At 29.9% G+C, this 25,483-nt stretch overlaps 2 protein-coding genes and 2 pseudogenes across 5 annotated transcripts in view; 1 reads left to right on the top strand and 3 right to left on the bottom strand.

Annotated features, from left to right (window-relative positions):
* The window catches only part of LOC149894913 (NACHT, LRR and PYD domains-containing protein 3-like), a 44,165-nt gene extending 19,203 nt beyond the window's left edge, over positions 1–24,962 (top strand). The window contains exons 5-14 of one of the 3 annotated variants that reach the window (XM_090076697.1): positions 1–138; positions 217–291; positions 402–431; positions 776–796; positions 1,033–1,053; positions 3,938–3,970; positions 9,079–9,153; positions 22,408–22,740; positions 24,682–24,779; positions 24,878–24,962. The exon at positions 1–138 is cut by the window's left edge and continues 1,197 nt beyond it. In XM_090076697.1, the coding sequence (XP_089932823.1) occupies positions 1–138; positions 217–291; positions 402–431; positions 776–796; positions 1,033–1,053; positions 3,938–3,970; positions 9,079–9,153; positions 22,408–22,547 (533 nt within the window). In that variant the 3' untranslated portion in view covers positions 22,548–22,740; positions 24,682–24,779; positions 24,878–24,962. Of the gene's footprint in view, positions 139–216; positions 292–401; positions 432–775; positions 797–1,032; positions 1,054–3,937; positions 3,971–9,078; positions 11,046–22,407; positions 22,741–23,407; positions 23,693–24,681 lie in introns of those variants that run through there. The other 2 variants (XM_090076698.1, XR_016449216.1) reach the window with 2 other exon arrangements.
* The window catches only part of LOC149894894 (uncharacterized), a 315,082-nt gene that overhangs the window by 90,937 nt on the left and 198,662 nt on the right, over positions 1–25,483 (bottom strand). The window lies entirely within an intron of this gene.
* On the bottom strand, positions 15,779–16,488 carry LOC149894915 (uncharacterized; annotated as a pseudogene). Its single transcript, XR_016449219.1, has 2 exons — positions 16,228–16,488; positions 15,779–16,069 (listed from the first exon to the last, which is right to left on the bottom strand). The product of XR_016449219.1 is annotated as an uncharacterized LOC149894915 (transcript).
* On the bottom strand, positions 16,578–18,468 carry LOC149894914 (uncharacterized; annotated as a pseudogene).

Genomic DNA, 25,483 nt, shown 5'->3' with positions numbered 1-25,483 from the left:
CTGAGGAGATTCTTAGTAATAGAAAATTGCGAAGCTGCTTGCCAATGATCTGTGGTCTGAAAAATGAAAATGGAAGACCTTTTTTGAGATTGCTTGCTAATTTAAAAACTTCAAAGAAGGAAAGTAACTCCATGTTTGGTAAGTTCATGAAAAGTTTTATAGAAATTTTAGAACCAGTTTTATGCTTCCTTTGATAATCATGTTTGTGAATTGTAGTGAAAATGCATCGATTTTTCAATGACTTGTTTTTTTCATATGAAGAAAGAAACTCCTTGCTTCATGCTGTGCTAGGTAAGTTCATGACTAGTGTTAAAGAAGTTTAGAATCAATTTTTGATTCATTTTATTATTGAAAACTTCATTTGATTTGTAATTTATATTGAAAGTTTTTATCTTTTCCAGATGAACCAAGAAATTTATTTTTTTATATTGGTAAGTTAAAGAATTACTTTTAAATATGTTGACTGTCTCTGTTAAATTAAAAATATCAGTTAACTGAAAAAAAGCAACAAAAAAATGATGGCCACCAAAAGTTTTAATATTTCAAATAGACAAGAGACTAAACTTATGCAGATCATTATTAAATATTTAAAACACGTTTTTCAGTTGAATGCATTTTTTCATTTTTGTTAACATATAGTTTTAGGGCTTAACATAATTAATTTTAAACAGTCATTTAGTTCTCCTCTCATTTTATTCTTTTAGATTATATATTTTCTTATGCAATTTTTTGTTTTCATTAATAACTTTTATGGTTTTTCTGTTCTTTTTTCCAGCTACAATAAAGCAAAATGTTGGTAAGCAAATGTCAAATTACTTTTTGAATAAAATATTTTTTAGTTATAATAAACTATGTAAAATTAAAAAGAAGTTGACAAAATTTTATAAAGACTTTATCACTTCCTTCTAACACCTGTTAAAACCTCAAGCAAAACTCAAGAGATTAGAAATGTTGTGAAATTATGAAAAATTTTATGTTTTGATTATATGTTTTCATTAATAACTGTTATGGTTTTTCTGTTCTTTTTTCCAGATACAAGAGAGCAAGAAGCTGGTAAGCAAATTAATTTCACACATACACACACACAGTACTGTGCAAAAGAAAGTAGCTTCTAAGAGAATTTTTAATATTCAGGACAAAATGTCAAACAAAATGAAGTTAAAACTAAAATGTAGGTACAAACATATTTTTTATTAAATTGTGTAGTATAATACAAGTTTTATTAAAAGCATTTAAGTTTTTAACTATACATAGAGACTTAACTAATATTTAATGTGACCATCTTTATTTACAATAACATCTTGGAGCCTTTTATTTATACTTTTACATAGATTTTCAATAAATGTGATACAGATATTGTATTATTCTTCTTTGAGAACATTCCAAAGCTCATTTACATTTGATGGCAATATTTCCATCTTTCTGTCTAAGTAGTCCCACACATGTTCGATTATGTTCAGAGTTCAGAGGAGGCCATGGCATGGTTTGAAGCACTCTTTCCTCTTGCAGATTTGGCAAATAATTTCTAATTAATTTGCAAGTATATTTGGGATCGTTATCCTGTCGTAGGATAAAATAATCCCTGATCAGTTGTTGTCCAGAGAGCACATTATGGTTGTGTAAAATATTTTTGTATTTTTCACCTGTAAGCTTTTCCGTTTTTCTAACAATATCCCCTATCTCTTTTATTGAAATACACCTCCAAGCTTGAATATTCCCTCCACCATATTTGATTGTCGATGCTAGACATGGCTCCTTCAATGCCTCTCCCTTTCTTCACCTAACATACTGACGTCTATTTGTCCCAAATATTTGTAATTTAGATTCGTCTGTAAACAATACCTTGTCCCATTGACTTTTCTGCCGTTCTTTGTGCTCTCTGGCGAACTTTAATCTTTTTTCTTCATTACCTTTGCGTAGTAAAGGTTTTTTAATTGCTACACAGCCTTTTAATTCAGATTTTAATAAAGATTGTCGCACAGTAGATGCTTGTACTAAAGTTCCACTTGCTCTTTTAAGATCTTAAACGAGTTCTGCGCCTATTTCTTGCGATTTCGTAGCGCTGTTATTTTTAAAAACTGTTCATCACGTGGGCTTACCTTCTTTGGATGACCAGACCTCTTTTTATCCACTAGATCACCAGTTTCATAATGTTTTCTTAACCATTTTTTAAGCTGACGCTCGCGAACAATTCACACGTTAGGCTATTTTAACTTCACTATAGCTCTCTTCTTGTAAAACAATGATGCGATTTCTGTCATTTATTGATATCTTTGGCATTTTACTCATAATGAAAATATTTTCGAAATGAAAAGTAATTTTATTATAAAACAAAACTTTTGAAAAAAAATTTTTTTTACATGAAAAAATCTGTAGTTAACACGAGAACTCAACAGTAACTAAAAATTCTTCTCCACATTCTTAATTATTAAAAAATAATTAATAATAATAAATTTAAACAAAATAAATAAATAGTAATGTGGTTGATGTAATCAATTTCAAGTGTTGATCCTTGTCCGCAATTAATGAACAAACATAAGTGGGTGAAAAATGATATGAGTTGAAACCATCTAATAAATATTAATAAAAAAGTTATTTTATTAACATAATTTTTACTAAAATAAATAAATATAGCTTTATTTTAAACAATATCTTAGTTTGGTTTAATAAGAATTAAACTAAGATATTGTTTAAAATAAAATCAATATTATTTACTTATATTTACTTAAATGTACATTTTTTTAAAAAACTCTTAGGTGCTACTATCTTTTGGACAGTACTGTATATATAAGGGTGGCACTTAAGTTTCTACACAATAAAAAACTCAGTTTCATTTTTTTAATGAAAACGTCTCTGCAAATGGTGATTTATATGTTTAAGGTATTTTACCAGCTTATAAAGAAGCTATGAATATTAAAAATGCATTTTAAATGCAAGATGAAGCAAATTGCTATATATCAAATAATGCAATGGCATGGATTTAAGAGAACCTCATAAAGGTTTCAACAAATTGGCCAGGAAACTCTCCAAACCTAAATCCCAAACCCAAATCCCCTGGAAACTTGCTGGTCTTCTTTAAAGTATAAAGTATTTAAAGAACCAAGAATTTGAATAAAGGACCAGCTAATTTCCATAATGGGAGAACTACAAAACTTGTGTTAAAGTTTTTGTTGTAGATTTTTGGCTTTGCAAATAATGGCAAAAATTTTTTCTGAGTTTTTATTTCAAGATACCAGAGTTTAGAAACTTTTGCGCCACCCTGTATATATGTATGTTAGTGTGTATACATACAGACAGACAGACAGACAGACAGACAGACAGACAGACAGACAGACAGACAGACAGACATACATACATACATACATACATACATACATACATACATACATACATACATACATACATACATACATACATACAGAATTATATATAGCTGAGTTTTTTTTGTGTGGATATATATTATGTTTTTTTTTTTGACTAGTATGTCAAGAAATATGAATATCTTCTAAAAGCTTTTACTTTTTTGTTTACTGAAAAGTATCTGTTTTTTGCTTTTAAATTCTAAAGTCTATTTAAAAAAAAAAAAAGAAAATAAATTAAAAATATCTTAATGTGAAAAAAAGACATCTATAAGCTTTTCAGAGGCAGGTAGCGTTTTAAAGTATTATCGTTTTTGATCGTAACAAAAAACACCAAATCTGACTTTTCAACATTATTACAAGACAATAATAATTGAAAAATGGAAAAAAATTTGGGTTCCTTGTCACTTCGGAATGAGTATTTATTGCTTAAGCCAAAACATAAGTTTCACTTTTTGAATTTTTGCTGGGCATAGGACAAATTATTTAAATTTGTTTCTCCTCCGACTTCTTTCTTTCTTCATTAAACAAGAAGTTTTTTCTTAGATAAAGTTTTATATACTGCCCTTTTTTTTTAGCCTTCCGTCGAGAACCTATTTACCCATTTAATGGTAAGAATTATTTAAATTTGTTTATGGAAAGTTTTACATGGTCAACCCATTGATAACTGATGTGATTGCTTTATTTTCGAGAAAATTTCTTCGATTCGTTCACTTGCCACAAATTTAGAATAATTGATTAACTCGACTACTCAGTAATTGATAAAGATTTAGTATTTTACTAATTGTAGTGTAAACGATGTTATTTTCAGTTGCGTTCGTTTTCTAGTTAGATGGATCGTTTCGTCAGTTTTATTTGTCAGCGTCGTTTTGTAGTAAACTTTAATTTTAACATAGTTTCTATTTTGTGAGTTTTTCTTTTCAGTGTCAGTTTCATTATTTTGTTAAATTGCTAGAAAATAGTTATTATTTATGAATTTGTTATGTATCGATAGGTTAGCAATATGCATTAGGCCATAGAAAAATGATTATATTGAAAAAATTTAATTTTTCTAATAAGTTCGAAACTTTAAACATTAATTGAAGTATTTCTCGTGTGAGAAATAGAATCAAATACACTTGTGTTTTCTTTTACTAGACTTCGGAAATCGCCTTCGTTGGGCCTTAACAGTAGACAACTCTAGATGGCAATACACCCTTATAACTTCTTATTCAAGTTTAATCGAAACACTTTAGTCAAAACAACTTCTCTCTCTCTCTCTCTAAAAATACCCCTCCCCCACCCACCTCACCTGTAGAGTTTTACGGAAATGTCTCCCTTTAACATATAAGAAGAGGGAAAAAAATAAGAAACTAAAGTGAGAAATAACTATTTCTTTAAAAATAAATCCTTCCATTTATTTAGCGACTTAATTTTGGAAAACCACATAAAATTAAGAAAAGAGAAAAACATAGCAGCCCCTCTAAATCCAAAATTGCACCCTTCTAACCCTGTTCTTCATTAAACTGAAACATTCTGTCTTCCCGTAAGACATAAAGCTGTGGGCAACTTTTTCCTATTCATCAATACTTAATTAAGAATAGAGAAGACGCCGTGCATGTGATTGAAAAATATTGAAAATCTTAATTTACCTCTCGTTGAATTAAAGTAAGATGCTATAATTTGGAAACTAAACAAATAGATAGCAAATTATAAGAAAATACTCTGAAAGCGAGTAGCTTTTATCAAAATTTATTCAAAACGCTACGTAGTACCAATCAATAAAACGTAAACGAAACACGATCTAATGTATATAATAACATAACGTAAACAATATATGTAATAATATAATAAAACGAAATATTACAATATATAATAATAAAATAAAATGAATATAATAAAACAATATATAATAGTAAAATAAAATGAATATGATAAAACGAAACGAAAGATCAAAACAAACATTAAAAAACAGCAAATTCTTTTCTGTAATGTCATTATAAACTTTATGATACAAGTTCATTAAAAACCTTAAGGAAAAAATTCTTTACAAACAAGCAACAAACTGATTACAAATAATTCTAACCTCGCGAGGTTAGAATTATTTTGTTGTATCTCCAAGTTTAAACGTTGGGAAAAAGTTTTTTATTTTTTTTTTTTTTAAGTAAAATTTATTTAAAATTTTAGCTTTAACTTTTAACGAAATTATAACTAATGCTTAAAATAATCTATTCTTAAACAAATTATTTAGAAAAAAGTTTAAAAAAAAAGTGTATTTTAAAAGTAATCATTTCTAACTAAAATTACTAACTCATTTTCTCCCAACGTTTAAAATGGGAGATAAAACGAGATAATTCTAACCTCGCGATTTATCAAAATATTTTAATTTCGAATTGATTATATCAAAGTGATGTCAAATTATGATCAAAGAGAACAAAGCAAATTTATGGAGTTAATAACCTGTTCATTAGTATCGCTAAAATGACTGCAGCAATAAGATTCCGATTATCCTCAGCTCTTTTAACCCTTAAATGCCCAAAGCAGCATAAAATGCTCAAAAAGTTCTGATTTTTGGTACAAATAATCCTACTTGCTATAGAAAAGTGGGAAAAATTTTCCTTGTCATAAAAACCACGTCAATGCACTTTTTTGAGTTGTATCAAATCTGATACAACGGGCAAAATTGTACTAATATTTTAAACAACTTTAATTTTTTTGACTTTATCTTAAGTGTTCTAGCCTATTTAACGTCCTAAGTTGAAGCAGATTTCAAATGATTGTAGATACTCAAATTATAGGGCCAGGGAATTTAAGGAATAAAGATAAATAATTACACTCAACAGTTAGAGGTTCACGATTGAGGAAGTGTCTTCTTTATTCGTGAACCTTTAATTGATCCTACAAAATAAATGTTACGCTTCCTCAATTCGACTATCAAACTATTCAAACATCATTGAAGTTGTGTTTATCAGGCAGTGAAGAGGTCAAATTGAGTACTTCATCTGCACTGACAGCTAAACTTGTATCAGAAATGCTTTTTAACTTCTCTTGATTAATATCAAAGTCATACAAAAAGCCTGAAATGCCACTACGACCCCAAAGCTTGAACCCCCACTTATGTGACTTTTTAGGCAAGTACTGACGCAGTAGGGACTTCCCTTTAAAAGGAACCATTATCTCATCAACAGCGTGAAACTCTTCTGGTGAAACTCTCAGAAAGTTTTGGCGAAGCTCTTTCACCCATGTTTGTAACTTCCATATGCGGTCATTTGCTTTTTCTTCCTCGGCTATTTCTAAACTGTTTACAAAATGAATATTACAAAGAATCATTTCAAATTTGTTCCTTCCCATAACTGAAGAAACCCCATCATAGGTCATAAATGTTTCCCAATATGATCTTCGACTTGGGAGCCTTACCAAACCCATCCTGAGAAATACACCAATAAACTTCTCAATATCCTTTCTTAGTATGCTTTTTTCTGTACCTTTTGATTGCAAAATATAAATATTTGTTTGCTCTGTGGTGTTTTTCAGCATCTCATCACTAACAAACAATTTAAAATATTGAAAGGGTGTTTTTTCCATATCTGGTGTTGGTGTCATTCCAGGCTCCTTGAAGTTTACGTCATCTAGGGGTTCAAAGTTCTTACTTCTCCATATAAAAGTAGTTGGTGTAGTATTATTTTTGTTAATAGGTGTCTCATTAGCATTCTCAACTGGTCTTGATGCTATACGTGCTAATGGCTCATCACCACTTGTTGAATCATATTCATTCTCACTTACTTCTTCAATATTAGTATTGGCTTTATCATTTCCCAAATGAAACTGATTGTCACTTTCATCACTCTCCCCAAAATCACTTTCTCCATCAAGTACATAGTTTAAAATATCAGAGACAGTTATCTTTTTATTTTGATTCATCTAAACAAATATACAATAAAACTTTTTTCTATATTTGTTTAAATGAATAAAAATAAAAACTTGAACTTTTTTGAAAAAGCTTTCATACTTAAACGGCAATTGTATCAAATTTGATACATACAAATGCAATTAGCAAATGTTATGCATATTTGATAACCAAAAGGCATGAAATAGTTTATTAAGTTTTCCTGCACCTTGATTCTAAAAAAAAAAGTAAAAAACAGCACAAAAGTTTATAAAATCAATATGAAATAGAAGTAAAAACAACACTTGTTAAACACCACGTGAACCACTCCTCGCAAATGCCGTTTTCAAATGTTTACAAACTGAAAAATCTACCCGGATGAAAAGTACTAATTGTACAAAATCGAAAACTCACTTCTCACATTTGTAACAATGGGTGTTTTCAGATAAAAACAAGCTTCCATTTAAAAAATACAGTGGTTTAAAATTTGTGTATCAGATCTGATACCTGGGGTCATTAAGGGTTATGTTCATTTTGTTTGGTTGAACGAAAATAGAAACGAAAACAAATGCTAAATGTAAACTGTTGCTCTAAGAATATGGGTATCTGATGTTAACAGCTAATAGAAAGCTAAGCAACTCATGTTCATAACATATCCATCCTTAAACTCATCAGCATCTGCTGCCATTGACTTCTTAAATTTATAAAAAAAAAATTGCGTTAGTCAAATTGCAGCTAAAAGCAATCACTCAGAGCTATTAGAGCCTTAGAAACGCTTTAAGTTCAACATCAGTTTTTGACGTTTAATCGCTGCATTCATCTTGGTTTTAAGTTCATAATGTTTCAGTTGCAAAATATGTTCGATTTCGAATATTGCTAACAGAAAGCACCACTTGAAAAAAGAATATTAGGTTAAAATAGATTGATAGGATAAGGTTTTAGCTCTTTGTTTTCTTCTCTGCGAAGTCTCTTGTTGTTTTTTCTCTTTTAAACAATTTCTTCCGATAAAAAAAACTTTACCACTTAAAGTAAACTAATCGCTGTCATCCCTGCTCTTTCGATTTGTAAACACTGATTTTTATATAACAGGGTGTAATACAATATTTTATATAAATGCTTTTGAGGAAAGCACATCCAGTTGAGCTAAGTAGCTTAGTAACTACTATGTTTTTATCGTTATTTAGCTCAATATTGATTAGTCTTTTGAGGTCACGTATTTCAATTTTCGCTAACAAAAAATATAATCTGTTTTCAACTTGTTTTTCATTTCAAATGGGGTTTGTTTCGAGCCTAACAGTTCTATTCTGTCGACTTGTTGAACTGAATTGTTCCCTTTAAAACCGACGCTTCGAATCTGAACTCAAACTGGGCTGTATTTATCGTAAAGTTTCTTCCCCTGAAAACATAAGAGTTCAAAAAAGGTTTTAAATATAACAGTTTAAATGTTTCAGTTTTGTTTGAGAGTTCCTTCAAGAAATCTTTTTTTATATTTTACACATGATGGGTGAAAGGAAAAATAGAATGTCTTTTTTTTTTTTTTTGTAAATTTCAAAAAGAATATTTGGCAACTTTTTAATATAGTTTAGTTGAACAGGTTGTTATTCGATGTTAGTTTTTCAGGAAAAATATTCAATGATGTTGTACAGAGTTAAAAAGGTTTATTGATACTTCTTTAGCTTTTTGTAGCCGCACCGTGACCAATCCTGTTTTTAGAAAATAATCTTCACTGACAAACCTAAGTTTCTATAATTCTTGTTTTTGTAATTGTTTCATCTATTTATGTACAATATTTTTAGGTATTATATAATTCATGTATTGCTTTAATTTTTCTTTAATGTTAATTTTTTATTTTAGATATTCGTGTAGTTGGTGAATCTATTTGGGATCGCCATGTGGGAGATTTCCATTGGTTTGAAAAAGAAATTACTGGTAATTATTGGCTATAAAATAATAAACTAGAAGCTGCCATTTCTTTAACTTGTTGAGGGCATTTCTCAATATTAATTTCGAAAGTTTCAGATCTATTGTTTTGTTTCTTCTTTAAATGTTTGTTGTTATAGAAAATTGCTTTCCATCTCATTCTTTTTGTCAGCAATTTCTGTTTTCTTTTTATCAGGTTGCAGACTAAATTTATTGTCGAATTTTTAGATTTTTTTAAATCTATTAAAAGACAAATAATTAAATGAGTACGCAGTAAAAAAATACAACCAATAAGAATTTAAACGTGTTTTCAAATATCACTGTTAAGGATATTGGTATTTAGAACAGTAATTAGAATAGTTAGAGCTCAATTATTCTTTACGCGCAATATTTCTCCTTTAAATCTCTAATAATAATAATTCTTTTCTTTTAATGTTCCGTAATCTTTAATAAAAAATTTCTCCACTTAAAATTATAAATACTATATCTTTTAAACTCCTTTTATAAAATCAATCAAAACTCCTTTCGTATTTCTTTTTTTTATTCAGCATTCACTGACTGACTCCAACTAACTCTAACTTCAACTTACACTTCTGTTGTGTGTCTCCCCGTTCACCCATCGAACCCCGTTCACCTTCTCCGACCTTTTTCGACCCTCAGACTCTTTTTCTAATCTTTCTCCTCTAATCTCTTCTCTTCTAACCTCTTCTAATCTTTTTATATTTCTCACTCCACCTTTTTATATCGGTTCTAATGTTTTTGGGCGTTGGCGTTTGTTTAGGATATCTTATATTTGATGATAAAATAATGCAAATAAAGCAACAGGAGTATAAATTATCAACTTTAGTAGGATTGAGAAATAAAATATTAAACTTTGTCTACGTTTAATGACAGTTTTGAAAATTACTTTTAAACTCATTTATTTGAATAATTCTTAGTTAACTATTTGAAGAGGATTTTTCCATTTTTATGAGAAAAGCACCTTTCGGCTTGTAAACGCTGTTTTTTGTGAATGACAGTTAAGTCTATTCTAATAATGACATAAAGGTCTATTGATATTTCTTGAGCATTTTGTAGCAGCACCGTGACCATTCCTGTTTTTAAGTCTCAATATTCAATATAAAGGAAATGTTTAGAATACCTTATGTTTGATGATAAAATAAAGAAAGTTATGTAGAGCGTCAAGCAAATCGGATTCGCCTTCCTTTTTTTTTTTTTTTTAATTTTTCTTTTGTAATTTTTTTAAATTTCTGATTTTAGTTTTTTTACTTATTCAACATGTGGTCTCGTTTAGTCAGACTAACTACTTTTTTTATGATAATGATCTAAATTTTAAAATGAAAAGCCTCACATCAAAATTTCATTTGTAAATAAAAAAATTTTACTTCAATTCTTTCTATTTTGACTTTTTGGTCGACAGAACTCTTTAGATGATCAATAAGGTCGCTCTTATAGCACTAAATAGAGGGATAAGAATTGAGTTTAAAATTTGTTTATCATAGTGCCAATGCTTCTCGATTTTAGCAAAAACAAGTATTTTTTGTTTGTTTGAAAGTTTGTATAAAAAAAAGTACAAAAACTCCAATCACGTTCTTATTTTTAAAAATTGTCATGAGACGCTCTAAATATTCTCAGGAGAACTGAGAATATTACGAATGTAAAGGTTCTCAAGAGAACTGAGAATATACGAAGCGTATCATGACTAGGGCTTCTCCTTTCCCGTAAAAATCTAATTCCCGGGAATCCGGGACAAAAATGATTGATTTCCCGGGATCCCGGGAGATTAGGTAACAAGCAAGAATTTATCCAATTAGGGGATGGAAATGTGTAAATTCAAACAAATACAAAAAAAAAAACGTCTTTTTAATACTATTACATTTAACAAGAAAATAAATACAAAATAATTCTTAGAAATTAAGACTCTTAAAACAAAACAAATATAAACTTCAATAACATTATATTTTTTATATAGATTAAATTTTAAAATAATTTTTTAAAAAACATAAATTGTCAATAGCGCTATCACTTAACGATGACCGAATTTTCGTAACAAAAAGACCTGCCGCCGAAAATGCTCTTTCTGAATCGATTGATGTCGGTGAAGTAGTAAATAGAGCATTATATAATTTTTCTAAGTTATTTGTACGCTTTTTCGTTGCATAAAAAATATCCATTTCTTTTGTAATATTTTTAACGTCATATAATACATCTTCTGGACTCTCAATTCGACCAACGTTCGTAATGGCAGCATCAAATTTTTGATGAAGTGTTAATTCAGATGTTGTCTTCAAATTTGGTTCGGCCATAAACGACATTTCAGTCCAATCATTACTGCATCCTAATTCCTCAATTTCAGTGGAATTTCCACCACCATCAATATCCTCAACAAATAGCTTCGAAAAGAATTTTTTAGCCGTAGCTTGAAGGACTGATTTGGAAGGCAATAAGAATACAGAATCTATGTCCGATTCGTGTTTATAATTTGATGGATTATTTAAATATTTTAGCGAGCCAACTAAATTTTTATTCCGTCTTTCAACGATTCTCTGTTGCACATAATGCAGCATTTTAGTCGAAAATCAATCTTTATTTTTGCGCAAAACATCTAATATAAACACTAATACACCCTCTGCATCAAGTAGGGATGCGTTGCGTCGGCCAAGTCTTTCAATTCCTAATTTAATTGGTTGTAACGCTGTTACTACAGTCTGCAGCACTAAATACTCATCTTCCGAAATATTGTTAATATTGCTGTGTTTAAAATTTATCAATGCTTTTAACATACATGTTTTTAATGCAATAAATTGTTCCAAAATTGCAAGAAGGCTATTCCACCGTGTCTTTACATCCAGTATTAACTTGAGTTCTTTATTGTATGTAGTTTTTACGTATTTTTGTAAAATTTCATTTTTGAGCGGTGATTTACGAAACATTCGTACAATTCTCCGGACCTTTTGAATTGTTTGTGCAATACTTATGTAGCCTAATAATTCTTCAGTGATCTCAACTTCTCGCAAATTTAATAAATCGTTGTTTTGGCTTGACTGTAAATTCACTGAAGTTGTAAAATCGATTTCTTCAGACTCGTCATCTTCACTCTTATTTTCATCAGAATTCTGACTGTCTGATAAAAACTTATGCGTCCCAATTTATATTTTATGATAAGGACAAAAAAAGTCAATTTAAAAAAAAAAAAAAATTGATGGCGATTACTAGCAAAGGTTACATTGCTTCCAGTGTTCGCCACCACCACCCCACACCTTCCCTTTCAAGTCTATATTTGTAAGATATTCCTGCATCCTAATAATACCTGAAAAAGAAAAAAAAAAGATTATAAGTAACTTGTTTTTTGAGTAATTATTCAAAAGCTTGTTAACATTTGTCATTAAGCATTACCCAGCCAAAATTGACAGACGGGTACCGTTTGGTTTTTAACTGGGCAATAGCATTAATAGAAAAGCCATCTACAGCCGCAAATTTTGAAACAACTTCTTCTATAGATTCCTTTTTTATAAATGACGCAATTTTAGGTTGAGCATTTCTAACTTCAAATTTTATTTCTTCGTTTGGTCTTTTTTTTGTTTCTTCAATTTCGACTTCCATGCATAGCAACCGAGAGAAATTCTCTTAAGGGGCCCTCATTATGATCAATTACATACCCAGGACCAAAACAAACGTGTCTGGTCATTGAAAATGAAAAGTAAAAGTTAATTAAATCTTTTAAAAGTCAAAACTATCTAAATATTTTAAAAATTACTTTAAAAAATTGTTTGCGCACACGCGGGGCCCCGGGAATCTTCTCCGTCCTCCCCATCCACCCCCCTCTCCACCCCCACCCCCCCTCTCGGCGGCTATGCTTCCATGTGAAGATTTTTTAAATGACGAAGAAGACCACTTGTTGAAAATCCTTTACATATTGCTGTTTAACATATATTACAAGTGGCAGATTCTGTGTTTTTTTCTTTGGTAAAATTTTGCCTTGCCTTAGATCCACTTGACATGATGCGGTATATTTATTATCCTATTAATTAAATAGATAAAAATATACTAAAATATAAAACTATATTACTTACAATAAAAATCCCGAATTAGTGTGCTGATTGTAGATAAATTATTTTAAATTAGTTGTAATTACTAAACATATATTTTAAACTTCACTTGGTTTTTCACTTATTTTACTTTTTACATACAAACTTCTTTCTTAACGTAACTAATTACTTTACTTTTTAACTACCAACTTTTATGCGTAACTAATTACTTTTTTTGCACGTACAAGTATTTGTAACTTGTCCGTAGTTATTTTATATTTAACATATCAGGGACTCCCCTTTATTCATTGTAATTTCTTGCAATTGTGATTATTTATTAGATTAGTCACCAATTTTTTGCAGTTTTGGTTTGTGTCTAAGATATATAAAATATTATTATTGAATTTGATTTACAAATGGTTTTGGTTTGTTTATTTAACTTTATATGCTGTAAGTTACAACATACAAAATTTAAATAAGTAAATCAAATCTATTCATAAATCAAATTCAATAATAATATTTTATCTATCTTAGACACAAACCAAAACTGCAAAATATTGGTGATTTAATTGCCCTTTATAATATATCTTCCTAATTTTTATAGAAATTTACAAAAGAGAAAAGGAAGTAATTAGTACTCAAATTTTGAGTTATAATATTTTAAAAATCTTTATAAATGTTTAAAATGTTTTAAAAAATTACCGGGATTCCCGTGAAATTTCATTGAAATTCCGGGAAAACGGGATGGTTTTTTTTACCTCCGGGATCCTGTTTGAGAAACCCTAATCATGACAATTAGAGTGAAGAGAACGATTTCTAACTGCATTTTAACAGAACTTTAAACGCTTCTCAATCAGTTTAATATTGAAACCAGATTCCACACTTTTTCGTCCTGCCTCACTTCTCAGAAATCGTGCAACTTCAATCATGTTGCGATTTCTTAGAAATCATAATAAAGTTATTACAAAAATTGGCTTTAAACTCATAAATTTATTTTTAAAAGTATTTTTAAGCAACAAAAACTTACCTGGAATGTAGTTTTAATTGAAGTTTGTTCAATTTATCTAAAGAAAAGAAAGGTTTCTTAACCTCAGTCTTTCCGAAAGAGACAGTGAGTTGCTTCGGACCAAAGGTTTTCAAAGCTAAGTTGTTCTCTGAGACATTTGTGCTGAAATCTTTGGTAGAGCTGGACAGAACTTTTCCTTGCGTTGTTGGGGATGTTGATTTTACAATGGCAGTCAAATTCTTTTGTCTTTCTAATTTTGTACAGGGATGTGGAATTCCTTGTCCCACTTGGGCATAGCAATGTTGACAAACTGGTCTTTCTGCAGGTTTATTTGAAACATCTTCAGCGCCTTGATAAACAAGCTTTCCCGAAACACATAGGGGCCAAAACTTTTTCCATTTTTGATTTGCGCCCATTTTCACAAATAAAACATTCACATTTTTTCCCTCTAATAACTCTGGTATTCAGGTCTAAATTTTATAGCACATGAGAGCAACTATAATAACTAAAATAGCAAAACTAAATTTTAAATGAAGTAAATTAAACATCAATGTAATTATAATTACCTTCATAAAACGGCCGCATAATGAAGTAAGGATCAGTCCCTGCAAGCCTTTTTCTACATTTTCAGCAAAGCATGGTAAGAAGGTCAGGATTATCCGCTGAATAATCTTTCCAGAATATAGTTTTGATAAGGTTTGAGTAGTCATTTTTCTTTTTATTTAGATTTAAGTAAGTTGTTTCAGGATTATTTATTGGTCTTAAATCCGTGCCTTTCCTGAAGCAGCAAATGCAAAATTTTTTTACAAAATCACCATGTTCTTTTGCATGTTAAGGCATTTTAAATGAATGCTTGAAATAAAAACTTCTGATATGGATTGATAATATTAGCATGATATGTCGGTCATATCAATCAAATGTCAATATAATGGTTATAAACACATGTCACTATAACGGCTAAAAACATGCTTTCAGTTCGTATATCAACGCGTGCAAAGAGTTATTATGCAACTGTTAACAATTAGCAACTGCTAGCTTTTACTAATAGTCTAGTCAAATTAGGGTCCAACCTGGACAAAATTTGGATAAAGATGAATTTGGTATCATTCGAAGCGTAATTTTAACTGCTTTAACATATCCAAAATCCACCAAAATCCATATTGGGCAAAAAAAGTTATGATTATTTTAGCTCACCTCACTTTTATTCAAATTTATTGAAAATACAAAAAAAAACCGTCGTGTCTACTGTCAATAAGTTGTAATAACTTGTTATAAAGTTGCTTAGTCTTTATGAAATTTTGCGCAGATATAGCCTAATGTGTTAAAATTTAAAAAAATGAAATGTGCTTCAGAAATCTTTTAAATGCTGATGTCAGCAGTTTTTTTACAGTATTTTTTACATAGGCTAATACTTATAGTATATTAACACACCTTTACTTAAAAATTTATTAGATATATAGTTGATATTGAGACTGAAATAAAAAAAACTTGTTTATTAGTATAACTATTTAAAAAAACAAGCATTTTTGAAATATTTTCTTTCATAATAAATATATTTTTAACTACTGTTGAATAATTTTTCATTTAAGGTTTAAATATTAGTGCTTTTTACACTCGACTAATATAATTAGAAATAATATCAAAAGTCAAATAAAAAAAAACATTTTTTCAAAAATGTTTCCATCTCCATCTTCACTACTTTCATATTCATTTTCGCTGTCATCGATATTGACGTCATTTTTTGGTGCATTTGTGCACTCCAAACCTTGGCACTGTCCGCAGGCTGTCATGCAATTTATTCCATGACGTCGACATTGGCATTGTTTTCCACATGGTGTTTTAGTATTAGTGCCGCAGTTATAATGTTAAGAATGTGAATTGGTGCAGGATCCTGAATAAAAAAATACTTAAGTTGAAAAGTTAATTAAAACTATTTTTGGGAGCTGGTTTAAACTTAGATTGTTTATTGAAAAATGAGTATTTTCAAGAAATCCGTTTTGAAAGTAAAATCGGCATTTGTGGTTTATTTTGCTGCTCCAGTATACCTACATTGTCTGTCTTTGTAGGTACTAAAACGTCATTTTTTCCTTCTCCATCCCCACTTTGTTTCATCCATATTGACTCCCAACCATTGCTGAATTTGTAAATACACTCGAAACGAATGGTACTTGATCGCGCTTTCAGTTGGTGGTAGTCGTTCTGGCTGAATTCCTTTTTTGGAAGTTGCCACCATTCTCATATATTTTTGTTTCCTTAGTTGTGCTAGCGAGACTTGTTTATTTTTTTCACCTATAGTAATAGTTGAGCTAAATTAAACCTCTGCAAAACAATGTGGACGTATAATTATAAAATAAACATTATTATAAATCAATAAAAAAAATATGATCATTGTCTTGCATACCATATATGTTCAAAACCACTTGTATTCCAACATTAGCTACCTGATCTTGTGTTGCAAAAGGATCTTGGAATACTGTACATAAAGATTGAGCGAACTCACTATTCGATTCAATAAACTTCAGTACAGCTATCTTTCCTTGACTAAAAAGCGCAAAGGTAGTATCACATCCACTCCATGCATGGATAAACAACAAACATTTTTTCACGTGATATGATAAACTTTATGTAACATTCTTTATGATAATTGTTTCCGTATTTTTTTTTTTCATAATTATTTTAGCTTAACGGCGCAAAAAAATCTCACACATGGTTTGATCCCACATGTGAACCAACATAACAAGAATGTCTGTATCATCAGCTATGATAGTCGCACATTTTCCATTTTGTACAAGCACAATTCCTTTTGTAGCAATGGTTCTGTCAGCGTCTCCTTCGCATTCCACTACTATATGACCTTTTTCTCTTAGCTTTATTACCAATGCTTTGATCAAAGCAGTTTTGTTATTGCTGTTTGACAGAAATTCAGATTGTTTGTAGTTCACTTGGTTTTTTGGTTGGAATACAATGTTGATAGACTTTCTTGCTCTCCTTTGATGTTCTTGATCTTTGATGGATGATTTGTAACCATCAAAAATAATTAAAGTATGATTACCATACTTTTTTGTAATATATGTACAATATTGTTCAATAATGTCTGAATATGTAGCTGGGAGACTCCAAAAAACTCGATGCAGCAAAGCTCCGCCGTCAAGAATATAGGTTGTGTCATTATTCACAGTTAAAATTGTTGAATCCTTAATGAGTTCTCTACCAAGCTCTGCTTTGTTTGGTTTCCTCATTAATCCATCTTTGAAGAGAGATGTGGGCTCCGGTGTTAATTCATATTCGAAGCAGTCAGTCAAATCTTCAACCCTCTCAATTAGCATGATTAGTCTTTGGAACAAAACATTAGGATCTACGTGGACTGCATCGCCATTAACTTTAACAGATGGCATCAACTTGGCAAGTGTCTTGACCTGCTTTGAATGCTTGATAGCTGCTTGATTGACTGCAATATTATTAAGACTGTTTTGAATCTCTAAACCCACATTTTCTGCTTGATCACAATTGATTTCATCATTCTTATCAACACATAGGCTAGTAAATATACATTGAAGTCCTGAGTCTTGAAATTCAAATGGGTTAAACAGCTCGAGCTGCTCCTTTAATGCTTTAAAATCTTTAGTATCTCTTTTTCGCCGAGACTCACCAGATTCACAATGTTGCTGACTGCTCTCAAAACGATGCTTTGTCAATGTTGACATGGAATCATGGATTGCTCCGCATTTGTGCAAGTTACTGACCCAAAGACTCCTTGTAGACTCTGACATACCCCTTCCTCTAGTTAAGCCTCCATTGCTTTTCATTGATTTTATCATGCACTGTTCAATTACTAAATCAGGCCAAAGACCAGCCCAATATCGATCTGTGCGTCTAATACAATGGTAACCTGATTTACAGTAAAGCCAAGGATGTTCTGAATTAAGTGAGTGCATAGATTGTAGATACAACCGAGTACTTTTGGCATAGTTTATATGCCCTGTTGCGGCAAATAAATAAGCATCAGCTTGGTGGCTTCCAGATGTTCGTGCCAGTTCCCAGTTCTCTCTGCTCTGATGAACATTTTGATAATGCTAATGTATTCAAGATATTGCAACCATAGTTTTGCTGTTCTGGATGAATGGGAAAGCTGTGTTTTTAAATTTTCAATAAGATTTGTGAATCTTATAACTTCACTACTATTGTTTATCACTTCCAAATCCATGTTTAGTAGGAGAGAATTAGCGAAAAATAGGGTCGAACCCGGACAAAAATGGTATAAAGCTGAAATTTTGCAGAGAGAAAGTAGACAGTGTCTGGATGAGCGTAAAAAAAAGCCCCGTTGATTGCGCTACGGGAACATCCTTTTTGGGGCAATTTGGGGTACAAAAAAGGGGCAATTTTGACAACACCAAAATATCATAAACTTTATATCGTTGGATCGAAAACTTTATGCTGATCAATATTTATATAAGAACTATTACTTGAACAAAATTATTTTTTAAGTTATTTACGTTTGAAAAGTGTAAAAATCGTTAAAATGTTATACTTTTTGTTTTCAAAACATAATAATATAACTTTTGCCTGCGCAATTTTAAATGGGAAAAAATTACAAAATAATATATTCTTTTAAAATAACTTTAAGATTTGAATGCAAATTTCTTTAAAATTAGATGTCCGATATCTTACTTTTCTCAAAACAAATCATCAAGTAAATTTCTCTCGTTTTCAATTTCATCACTTGAATCTTCTTCAATTTCAAAATCCTAAAAATGCAAAATATTTGTTTTCCAAAAAAAACAAAAATATTTAAAGAAGATTATGTGGATATTTAAAAAATAAAATTTACCGTTTTATTACTGCAGTCTTGCCTATGACAGCCACCATACAGACATGCATTTTAATACGTTTTTCCTGCAAGAACACATATTAGTTCCGCACATATTTCTTGACGAAGTTTTACAATCGCAGCGAATCACTTTTAATATATTGGGTGGTGCCACATCTTTGTCTGTTGGTATTGGAAGAAGGCAACCATTATCTAACTTCCATGCCCAGTAATCCGAAATAATTTCAGATACTGATTGTATATTATTGGATTTTTGCAGTAATTTTAAAAAACTAGGTTTTCCTTTTCCCAGTATTGAAGATGTCGAGTCACATCCTGACCATGCAGGAACAAATAACAGATGTTCTTTTAAATCCATTACTCGAGATTGAGCGTCTTTAATACTCCAGAGTTTTTTCTTTCTTTCTTGATAAAAAAAAATCTCATTTAATTCATCTTTCCCATGATACATTAGCACAACTGCTATATCAGTATCATCAGCAACAGCAATGCATGGTGAAATTTCCTTTGCAACTTCCAACGATTTTGAGACAATTTTCGTATCAGCATCCCCTTTGCAAATATATACTTCATATCCATCTCGTTTAAGGTAATCTGACAAAAGTAATATTAATTGTGCCTTGTTGTGTGAATTCGATAGAAAAAAACCTTGTGAGTACGGAACCTGATTATTTTCTCTTATAAGAAGATTTTGGGAAGAACCTTTGCATTTTCTTCTGATATGTTCATTAGATTTAATTGAAGATTTCTTATCATAACCATCAAATATAATATAAGTGGTGGCATAATTTTGTCTTATATAGCTGATGTAGGTCTCAACAATTTCTACAAACCTCATACCTTTGTTCCAAAGAACTCTGTGGAGTAAGGAACCTCCATCAAGGACATATTTGCAAAAACTGACATTTGTACTTGGTTTAATTTCGTCGTCAGGAAGAATCACTTTGCGCAAAGATAACTTTTTTGCTTTCAGCATTAGGTTATTTTTAAATAATGGGTGTGGGAGATGAGTAAGCTCATAATCAAAAGATAGTTCACCGTCATCCTCTCTTTCTGCAATTGCTGCAAGTCTATTAAAAAGGAGTGTTGGATCGACACAACAATCAGTTTGTTTGTCTAGTTTTACGCTATTGGTCAAAACATCTAAAGAAAAAAATGTATTCTTCTTTTTAAACTTTGCTTCATTGAACTTAAGGCCGTTGAGAAATGTTTGTAGACGAACACCTATGTTCTCAGCCTCGTCACAATTGACAAGATCTTCACCATTGACTGATACAAGACCCGTAGATAATGAATTTAGATTTCTATCGACAGTATTGAATGGATTTCTTACAGAAAGCCAGTCATAAAACAACTCACAATGTTCATAATCACATACTAATCTTTTAATACCCATTTCTTTATTGCTTTCCGTAACTCCGATGTCAAATCCAGATAATTTATGCATTGCTTCATGAACACTTGCAGAATAACAGATGCTAATTGTCCATAGGTTGCGCACATTTTCATCAAATCCTCTACCTCTAGTTAAACCACCATTGCATTTTAAAGACCGCATCAGGGTCTGCTCTATTACAAGATCAGAAGATAGGCCAGCCCAATACCTTTCAGATCGGCGGACTGCGTGACGACCATCTAAAAATTGTTGATGTAACCATGGATTCGTTTCTGAAAGGTATTGCATTTCTTGCTAATAAAACCTGGAGCACTCGGCATAGTTTGAATGCCCTGATGCGGCAAATAAGTTTAGCATTTTTGAGATTGTTTGAAGATGCAAGTACCAGTTACAAGTTCTCTCTGCAAATAAAAATTCCTTTATGATAGTAATATAGTACATGTACAAGATCCATTTTTTTTTTTTTCAAATGTAAAAACTTTTACTACACGTAACGTTTAACTTGTAAGTTTTACTTTTCCATATAATAGTTTCAATATAATAAGACACAACCTTTTTTCGGAGTAAAACTAAATTATCCATTCATACAAAATGTTTCATTAAAAACTTTTTTTATGAAAACAAAAGAAATGATTAAGTTTTTCGCAGTAAAAATTTTCTTTTGAAAACAAAAAATCGAATGAAGTTTTGCGCGGCATTCACTTTTAACACGTTTACACTTTTTAAACGTAAATAACTTAAAAAATAATTGCTTTCAAGTCACAGTTCTTATATAAATATTGATCAGCATAAAATTCTCAATTCAACGATATATAATTAATGATATTTTGGTGTTGTCAAAATTAGCCTATTTTTTACCCCAATTTGCCCCAAAAGGGATGTTCCCGTAGCGCAATCAACGGGGCTTTTTTTTACGCTCATCCAGAGACTGTCTACTTCCTCTGTGCAAAGTTTCAGCTTTATACTATTTTTGTCCGGGTCAACTCGCAATTCTCTCCTACTAGTTTCCTTAGACCAGATCCTGATACATATTTTCTAGAGAACTATCAGCATCATCTGAGGCTTTTTTTAAAAAGTAGACTCATTAAGGTAGACTCAACTAAGAAGTGAGCTCCTAGTGCTCTAGCTACTGCTTTACCAGTCATTATATGCGTGACAGAGTTGTTTGCATAAATATGTTCCAGTAATCTATTCAGCCCTGATCCCTCCATGACCATACCAATACTTCCTAGAAAGCTCATAAAGATGTGGAATCTTTATGAGCTTCCTAGGAAGTATTGGTATAGTCATGGTCAAAGTTCAGCTCTACAGTTTACCAAGTACACAAAATATATTATTTGAAAAGAAAAATTAGTGCATTTTGAGCATGCTATGCTGGTATTAAAGTAAAAAATGATGGTGTCATCATTTTATGTAATTAATTTTTACATTTTTATAATTTGTAAACCAAATTTTTTTACAAATATTATATGAATCGCGTCATTTTTCGCTGAATTATGACAATTTATTGACAGCAAGTCGTACGGGTTTAGTTTATTTTTTAAAAAAAAATCTACAAAGTGAGGTCAACAATAATATTTATAACTTTTTTTGCCCAAAATGAATTTTGGTGGATTTTGGATATATTAAAGTAGATAAAATTACGCTTCGAATGATACCAAATTCATTTATATCCAAATTTTGTCCAGGTTAGCCCTTTTTTAGACTTATTTTGACTAGACTATAATTGTTAATAATTAAAGGTTGCTTTGCTTTGTTTTTATTTCAATAAAAATGTAAATAGAAAGTAATAAAAATTATTTATCCGTCTGTAAATTTCACTGTTAAACAAAAATTTTTAAAAACTTTAATAAAAAAATTGATAAATCTATCACAAACATTTCTGAAAACCTAAATATGGGGCATGGGCTCGATTTTGTGGTGTTCGAGAAGATCCCCCAAATCCCCCCAGGGTATGGTTCCTAAAAACACATTTCAATTTTTTGCTTGTTTTATATTAAACTAGATCAAAGTTCATCGACAGATTTCAAATTACATCAAAAAAAGAATTTTTCGTTTAAAAGTTCCCAGCAAACATGCTTTCAGCGGACCGTGATGCGTAAAGCCGCCGCCGGTATGCCGCTGCTGGCCCATTCTGAAGCCTAATGCGGATTGCCGCTGCTGGCTAACCGATGATGGACCGTTATCTCGATTTGTGTTGGCTTACCGCCGTTGGCTGAAAAACGGCAAAACGCTTCGTTGTGGATACGTTTTTAAATCGGCATGCCAGCTTCGGTAAACACATGGCGATACATTATAGTTTAGCCAACACAAATCCAGAGTTGGCTTTCGGATAGCGGTAAGCAGTCGTTTTAACACCAAAAGCAGGCATTTCTATTGAAATGCCTGCTTTTGGTGAGACTTAGATTGATCGATGTTTAAATTGTGACTGTTTTATAAAAAGTTCACTGATTATAACTTATTAGTGTTTAAATATATGCTCAAAATTGTTATTACATTTATTTTTTAACAATAGTTTATTTAATATTTGTAACTCTGATAAAATTATATACTAAGTTAAACAGTAAGTATTAAATAAATAAGATGTAAAAAAAAAATCAAATTAGTTTTTAGTCTTAAAAGATAAATTATATATATAAATTTATATTGAATCAATATCTATACTTTACATTATAAAGTATAGCTATAATTATTGCTTATAAATATTAAAAGTTATATGATTTTAACATTGTTATAATCTTATAGCTATACTTTATAATATTAAGTTTAGATATTGATATAAAGTATAGATATAGATTCAATATATATTTATAAGACTCAAAATTAAAAGGACTAATTTATATATATATATATATATATATATATATATATATATATATATATATATATATATATATATATATATATATATATATATATACAGTTAGTCACAAAAGTTTTCGTACACCTTACAATTTAGAGAAAACACTTAATAAAAACCATTTTAAATGCAAAAAAATAATTTTATATCAAAGTAATAAAAATATATTGTACAAGAAATAAAAAATAATTAACTAAATAAAAATATTTATTTGTAAAACTGAAAAAGTTTAATTTTTGAATTTATAATATATCACAAAAGTTTTCCTACACTAAACAAAACTTGTAAAAAAAACAAGAATATGAAAAATTAAAATTTTTTTAGTATTTTGTTGAGCATTCATTGGCATTTACACAAGCTTTTAATCTTCTGTTTATTGATGACACTAATTTTTCGGTATAAGAAGACAGAATTTTATTCCATTCTTCTAGTAAGATATTTTTTTACCATATTAACATTTGTTATTCTATGTTTCCTGACTTGTCTGTCTAAATAATCCCACACATTCTCTATTTGGTTAAAGTCTGGTGATTGGGGAGGAGAATGCAGTTGTTTTGGAATATTGTAGAGCAACCATGATTTTACAACATAAGCAGTGTGTTTTGGATCTCGATCCTGTTGAAATATCCAATTATTTCCTAACTTTAATTCAGCAGCATCTGATTTCAAATTATTTTTTATAATGTCCAAATATACCCAGCGATTTATATTATATGTATTTTTTAATATATACCAGCTTTTGTAAATAAAACAGTTTATGTAAATTTATATAAGTTTCAATAATGAGCTTTTGGACAAAACGGCCAAGAAAAAACTGATCCCTACATCAAGTTTCCAATGCCATTAAATAAAGAGGCATTTTTTAGTTCAGAAGATGAATAACATTTTAAAATAAAATAAACATCTTTATTTACAAATTTGTTATCTTTATTTTAAAATATTTAATATATTTTTAAATATTTTATTTTTTAAACTCACTGGAATAAAGTATTTGTGCAATAAATATTACTGCTTCCATGTTTTTCATATTCATTCCCTTTTACTGTAACCTCTTGTATATGAGATTGTTAATGAGAATTTAAATTGATCGTGATATTAAATGTTTCCAGAGAATAAAGTAAGATAGATTTTATTATTTTAATGTTAATTGTTTCAATGTTGTTTTTGAAAGAAATCCAAAATATAAGTTTTGGAGTCTGTCTACTGTTTTAAAAAATTTTATACTTATTTACTAAACCATTTTATTTCAATCAACTATTTGGCTTTCTTTATATTTTTTCAAGGTATTTTCATAGTATATTACATCGTGCTATGTTTTTGTTTGTATGGTGAACACTATGTTCAATGTGCAAACTATATTTTAGTTCATCAAATTATATTTTTATTGATGTGTTCTGTCTCTGATTCTTTCTTTTTCAGATCTGCACTTGTGTCTTAGGCCTATGGTTTGCAAAAGGTTCACCATTGCCCTTAAGTTGCTGTGGGTTTCACAGTTTGATTTCCAACCTGGCATATAAGTATATCATTTTTAAATACTATTTTATTTGTTAACTTAAAATTAAAATTAAAGATAATTTTTTTAATGAAATAACAATTTTTTTTTATTGTTCATTAGCCCCTCAAGCGTATTGGTAGGAATTGGTATGCCAGGTAGAGTATTTAAGGTTACTGTATATGAAGTTTTATTTTTAAAGAAAAAGGCACGCAATATGACTTTATTTTTATATAGTTTTTTTTAAAGATGTTTCCTTAGTTAAGATAATGTAGCAATATAATTAAGCAATCTTTTTGTTGTTTTTATGTTTTAAATTATGGTTAAATAATAAAATTAAATTTATATTTATTCAATGTAGATAAACTTAGTATCTGGAGTTATTTCTCAATAACTGATGATCAGACTATTTTAAACAAAAACGTTTTTAAGGGCTGAGAAAGTAAGTCTATTATCTTTGTTGTAATAGCTCTAAACTTAACTGTTTCAATATTTTCATTATATATCATTGTCTGCTTTCAGGTAAAAGTTAGAAGTCTGCAGACTGCAACGTAAATCGATTTTCAACACATTATGGCTTTCCGAGTATATTTAGTTTTCGATTGAAATGAGAATAAACTAAACTTAAAGATGTGTTTAAAATTAACTATTTATTTTATATTTTATATTTTAAACGTTCGCTAAACGCAAGTTAAGCAATAATCTATAGATACAAATATTTTATATATT

Source organism: Hydra viridissima, unplaced genomic scaffold (genome assembly GCF_058129835.1).
Source record: "Hydra viridissima isolate aposymbiotic clone 2 unplaced genomic scaffold, HvirCarnegie_v1 scaffold_1, whole genome shotgun sequence".
Taxonomy (NCBI): domain Eukaryota; kingdom Metazoa; phylum Cnidaria; class Hydrozoa; order Anthoathecata; family Hydridae; genus Hydra; species Hydra viridissima.
This window is presented reverse-complemented; position numbering and strand designations above follow the sequence as displayed.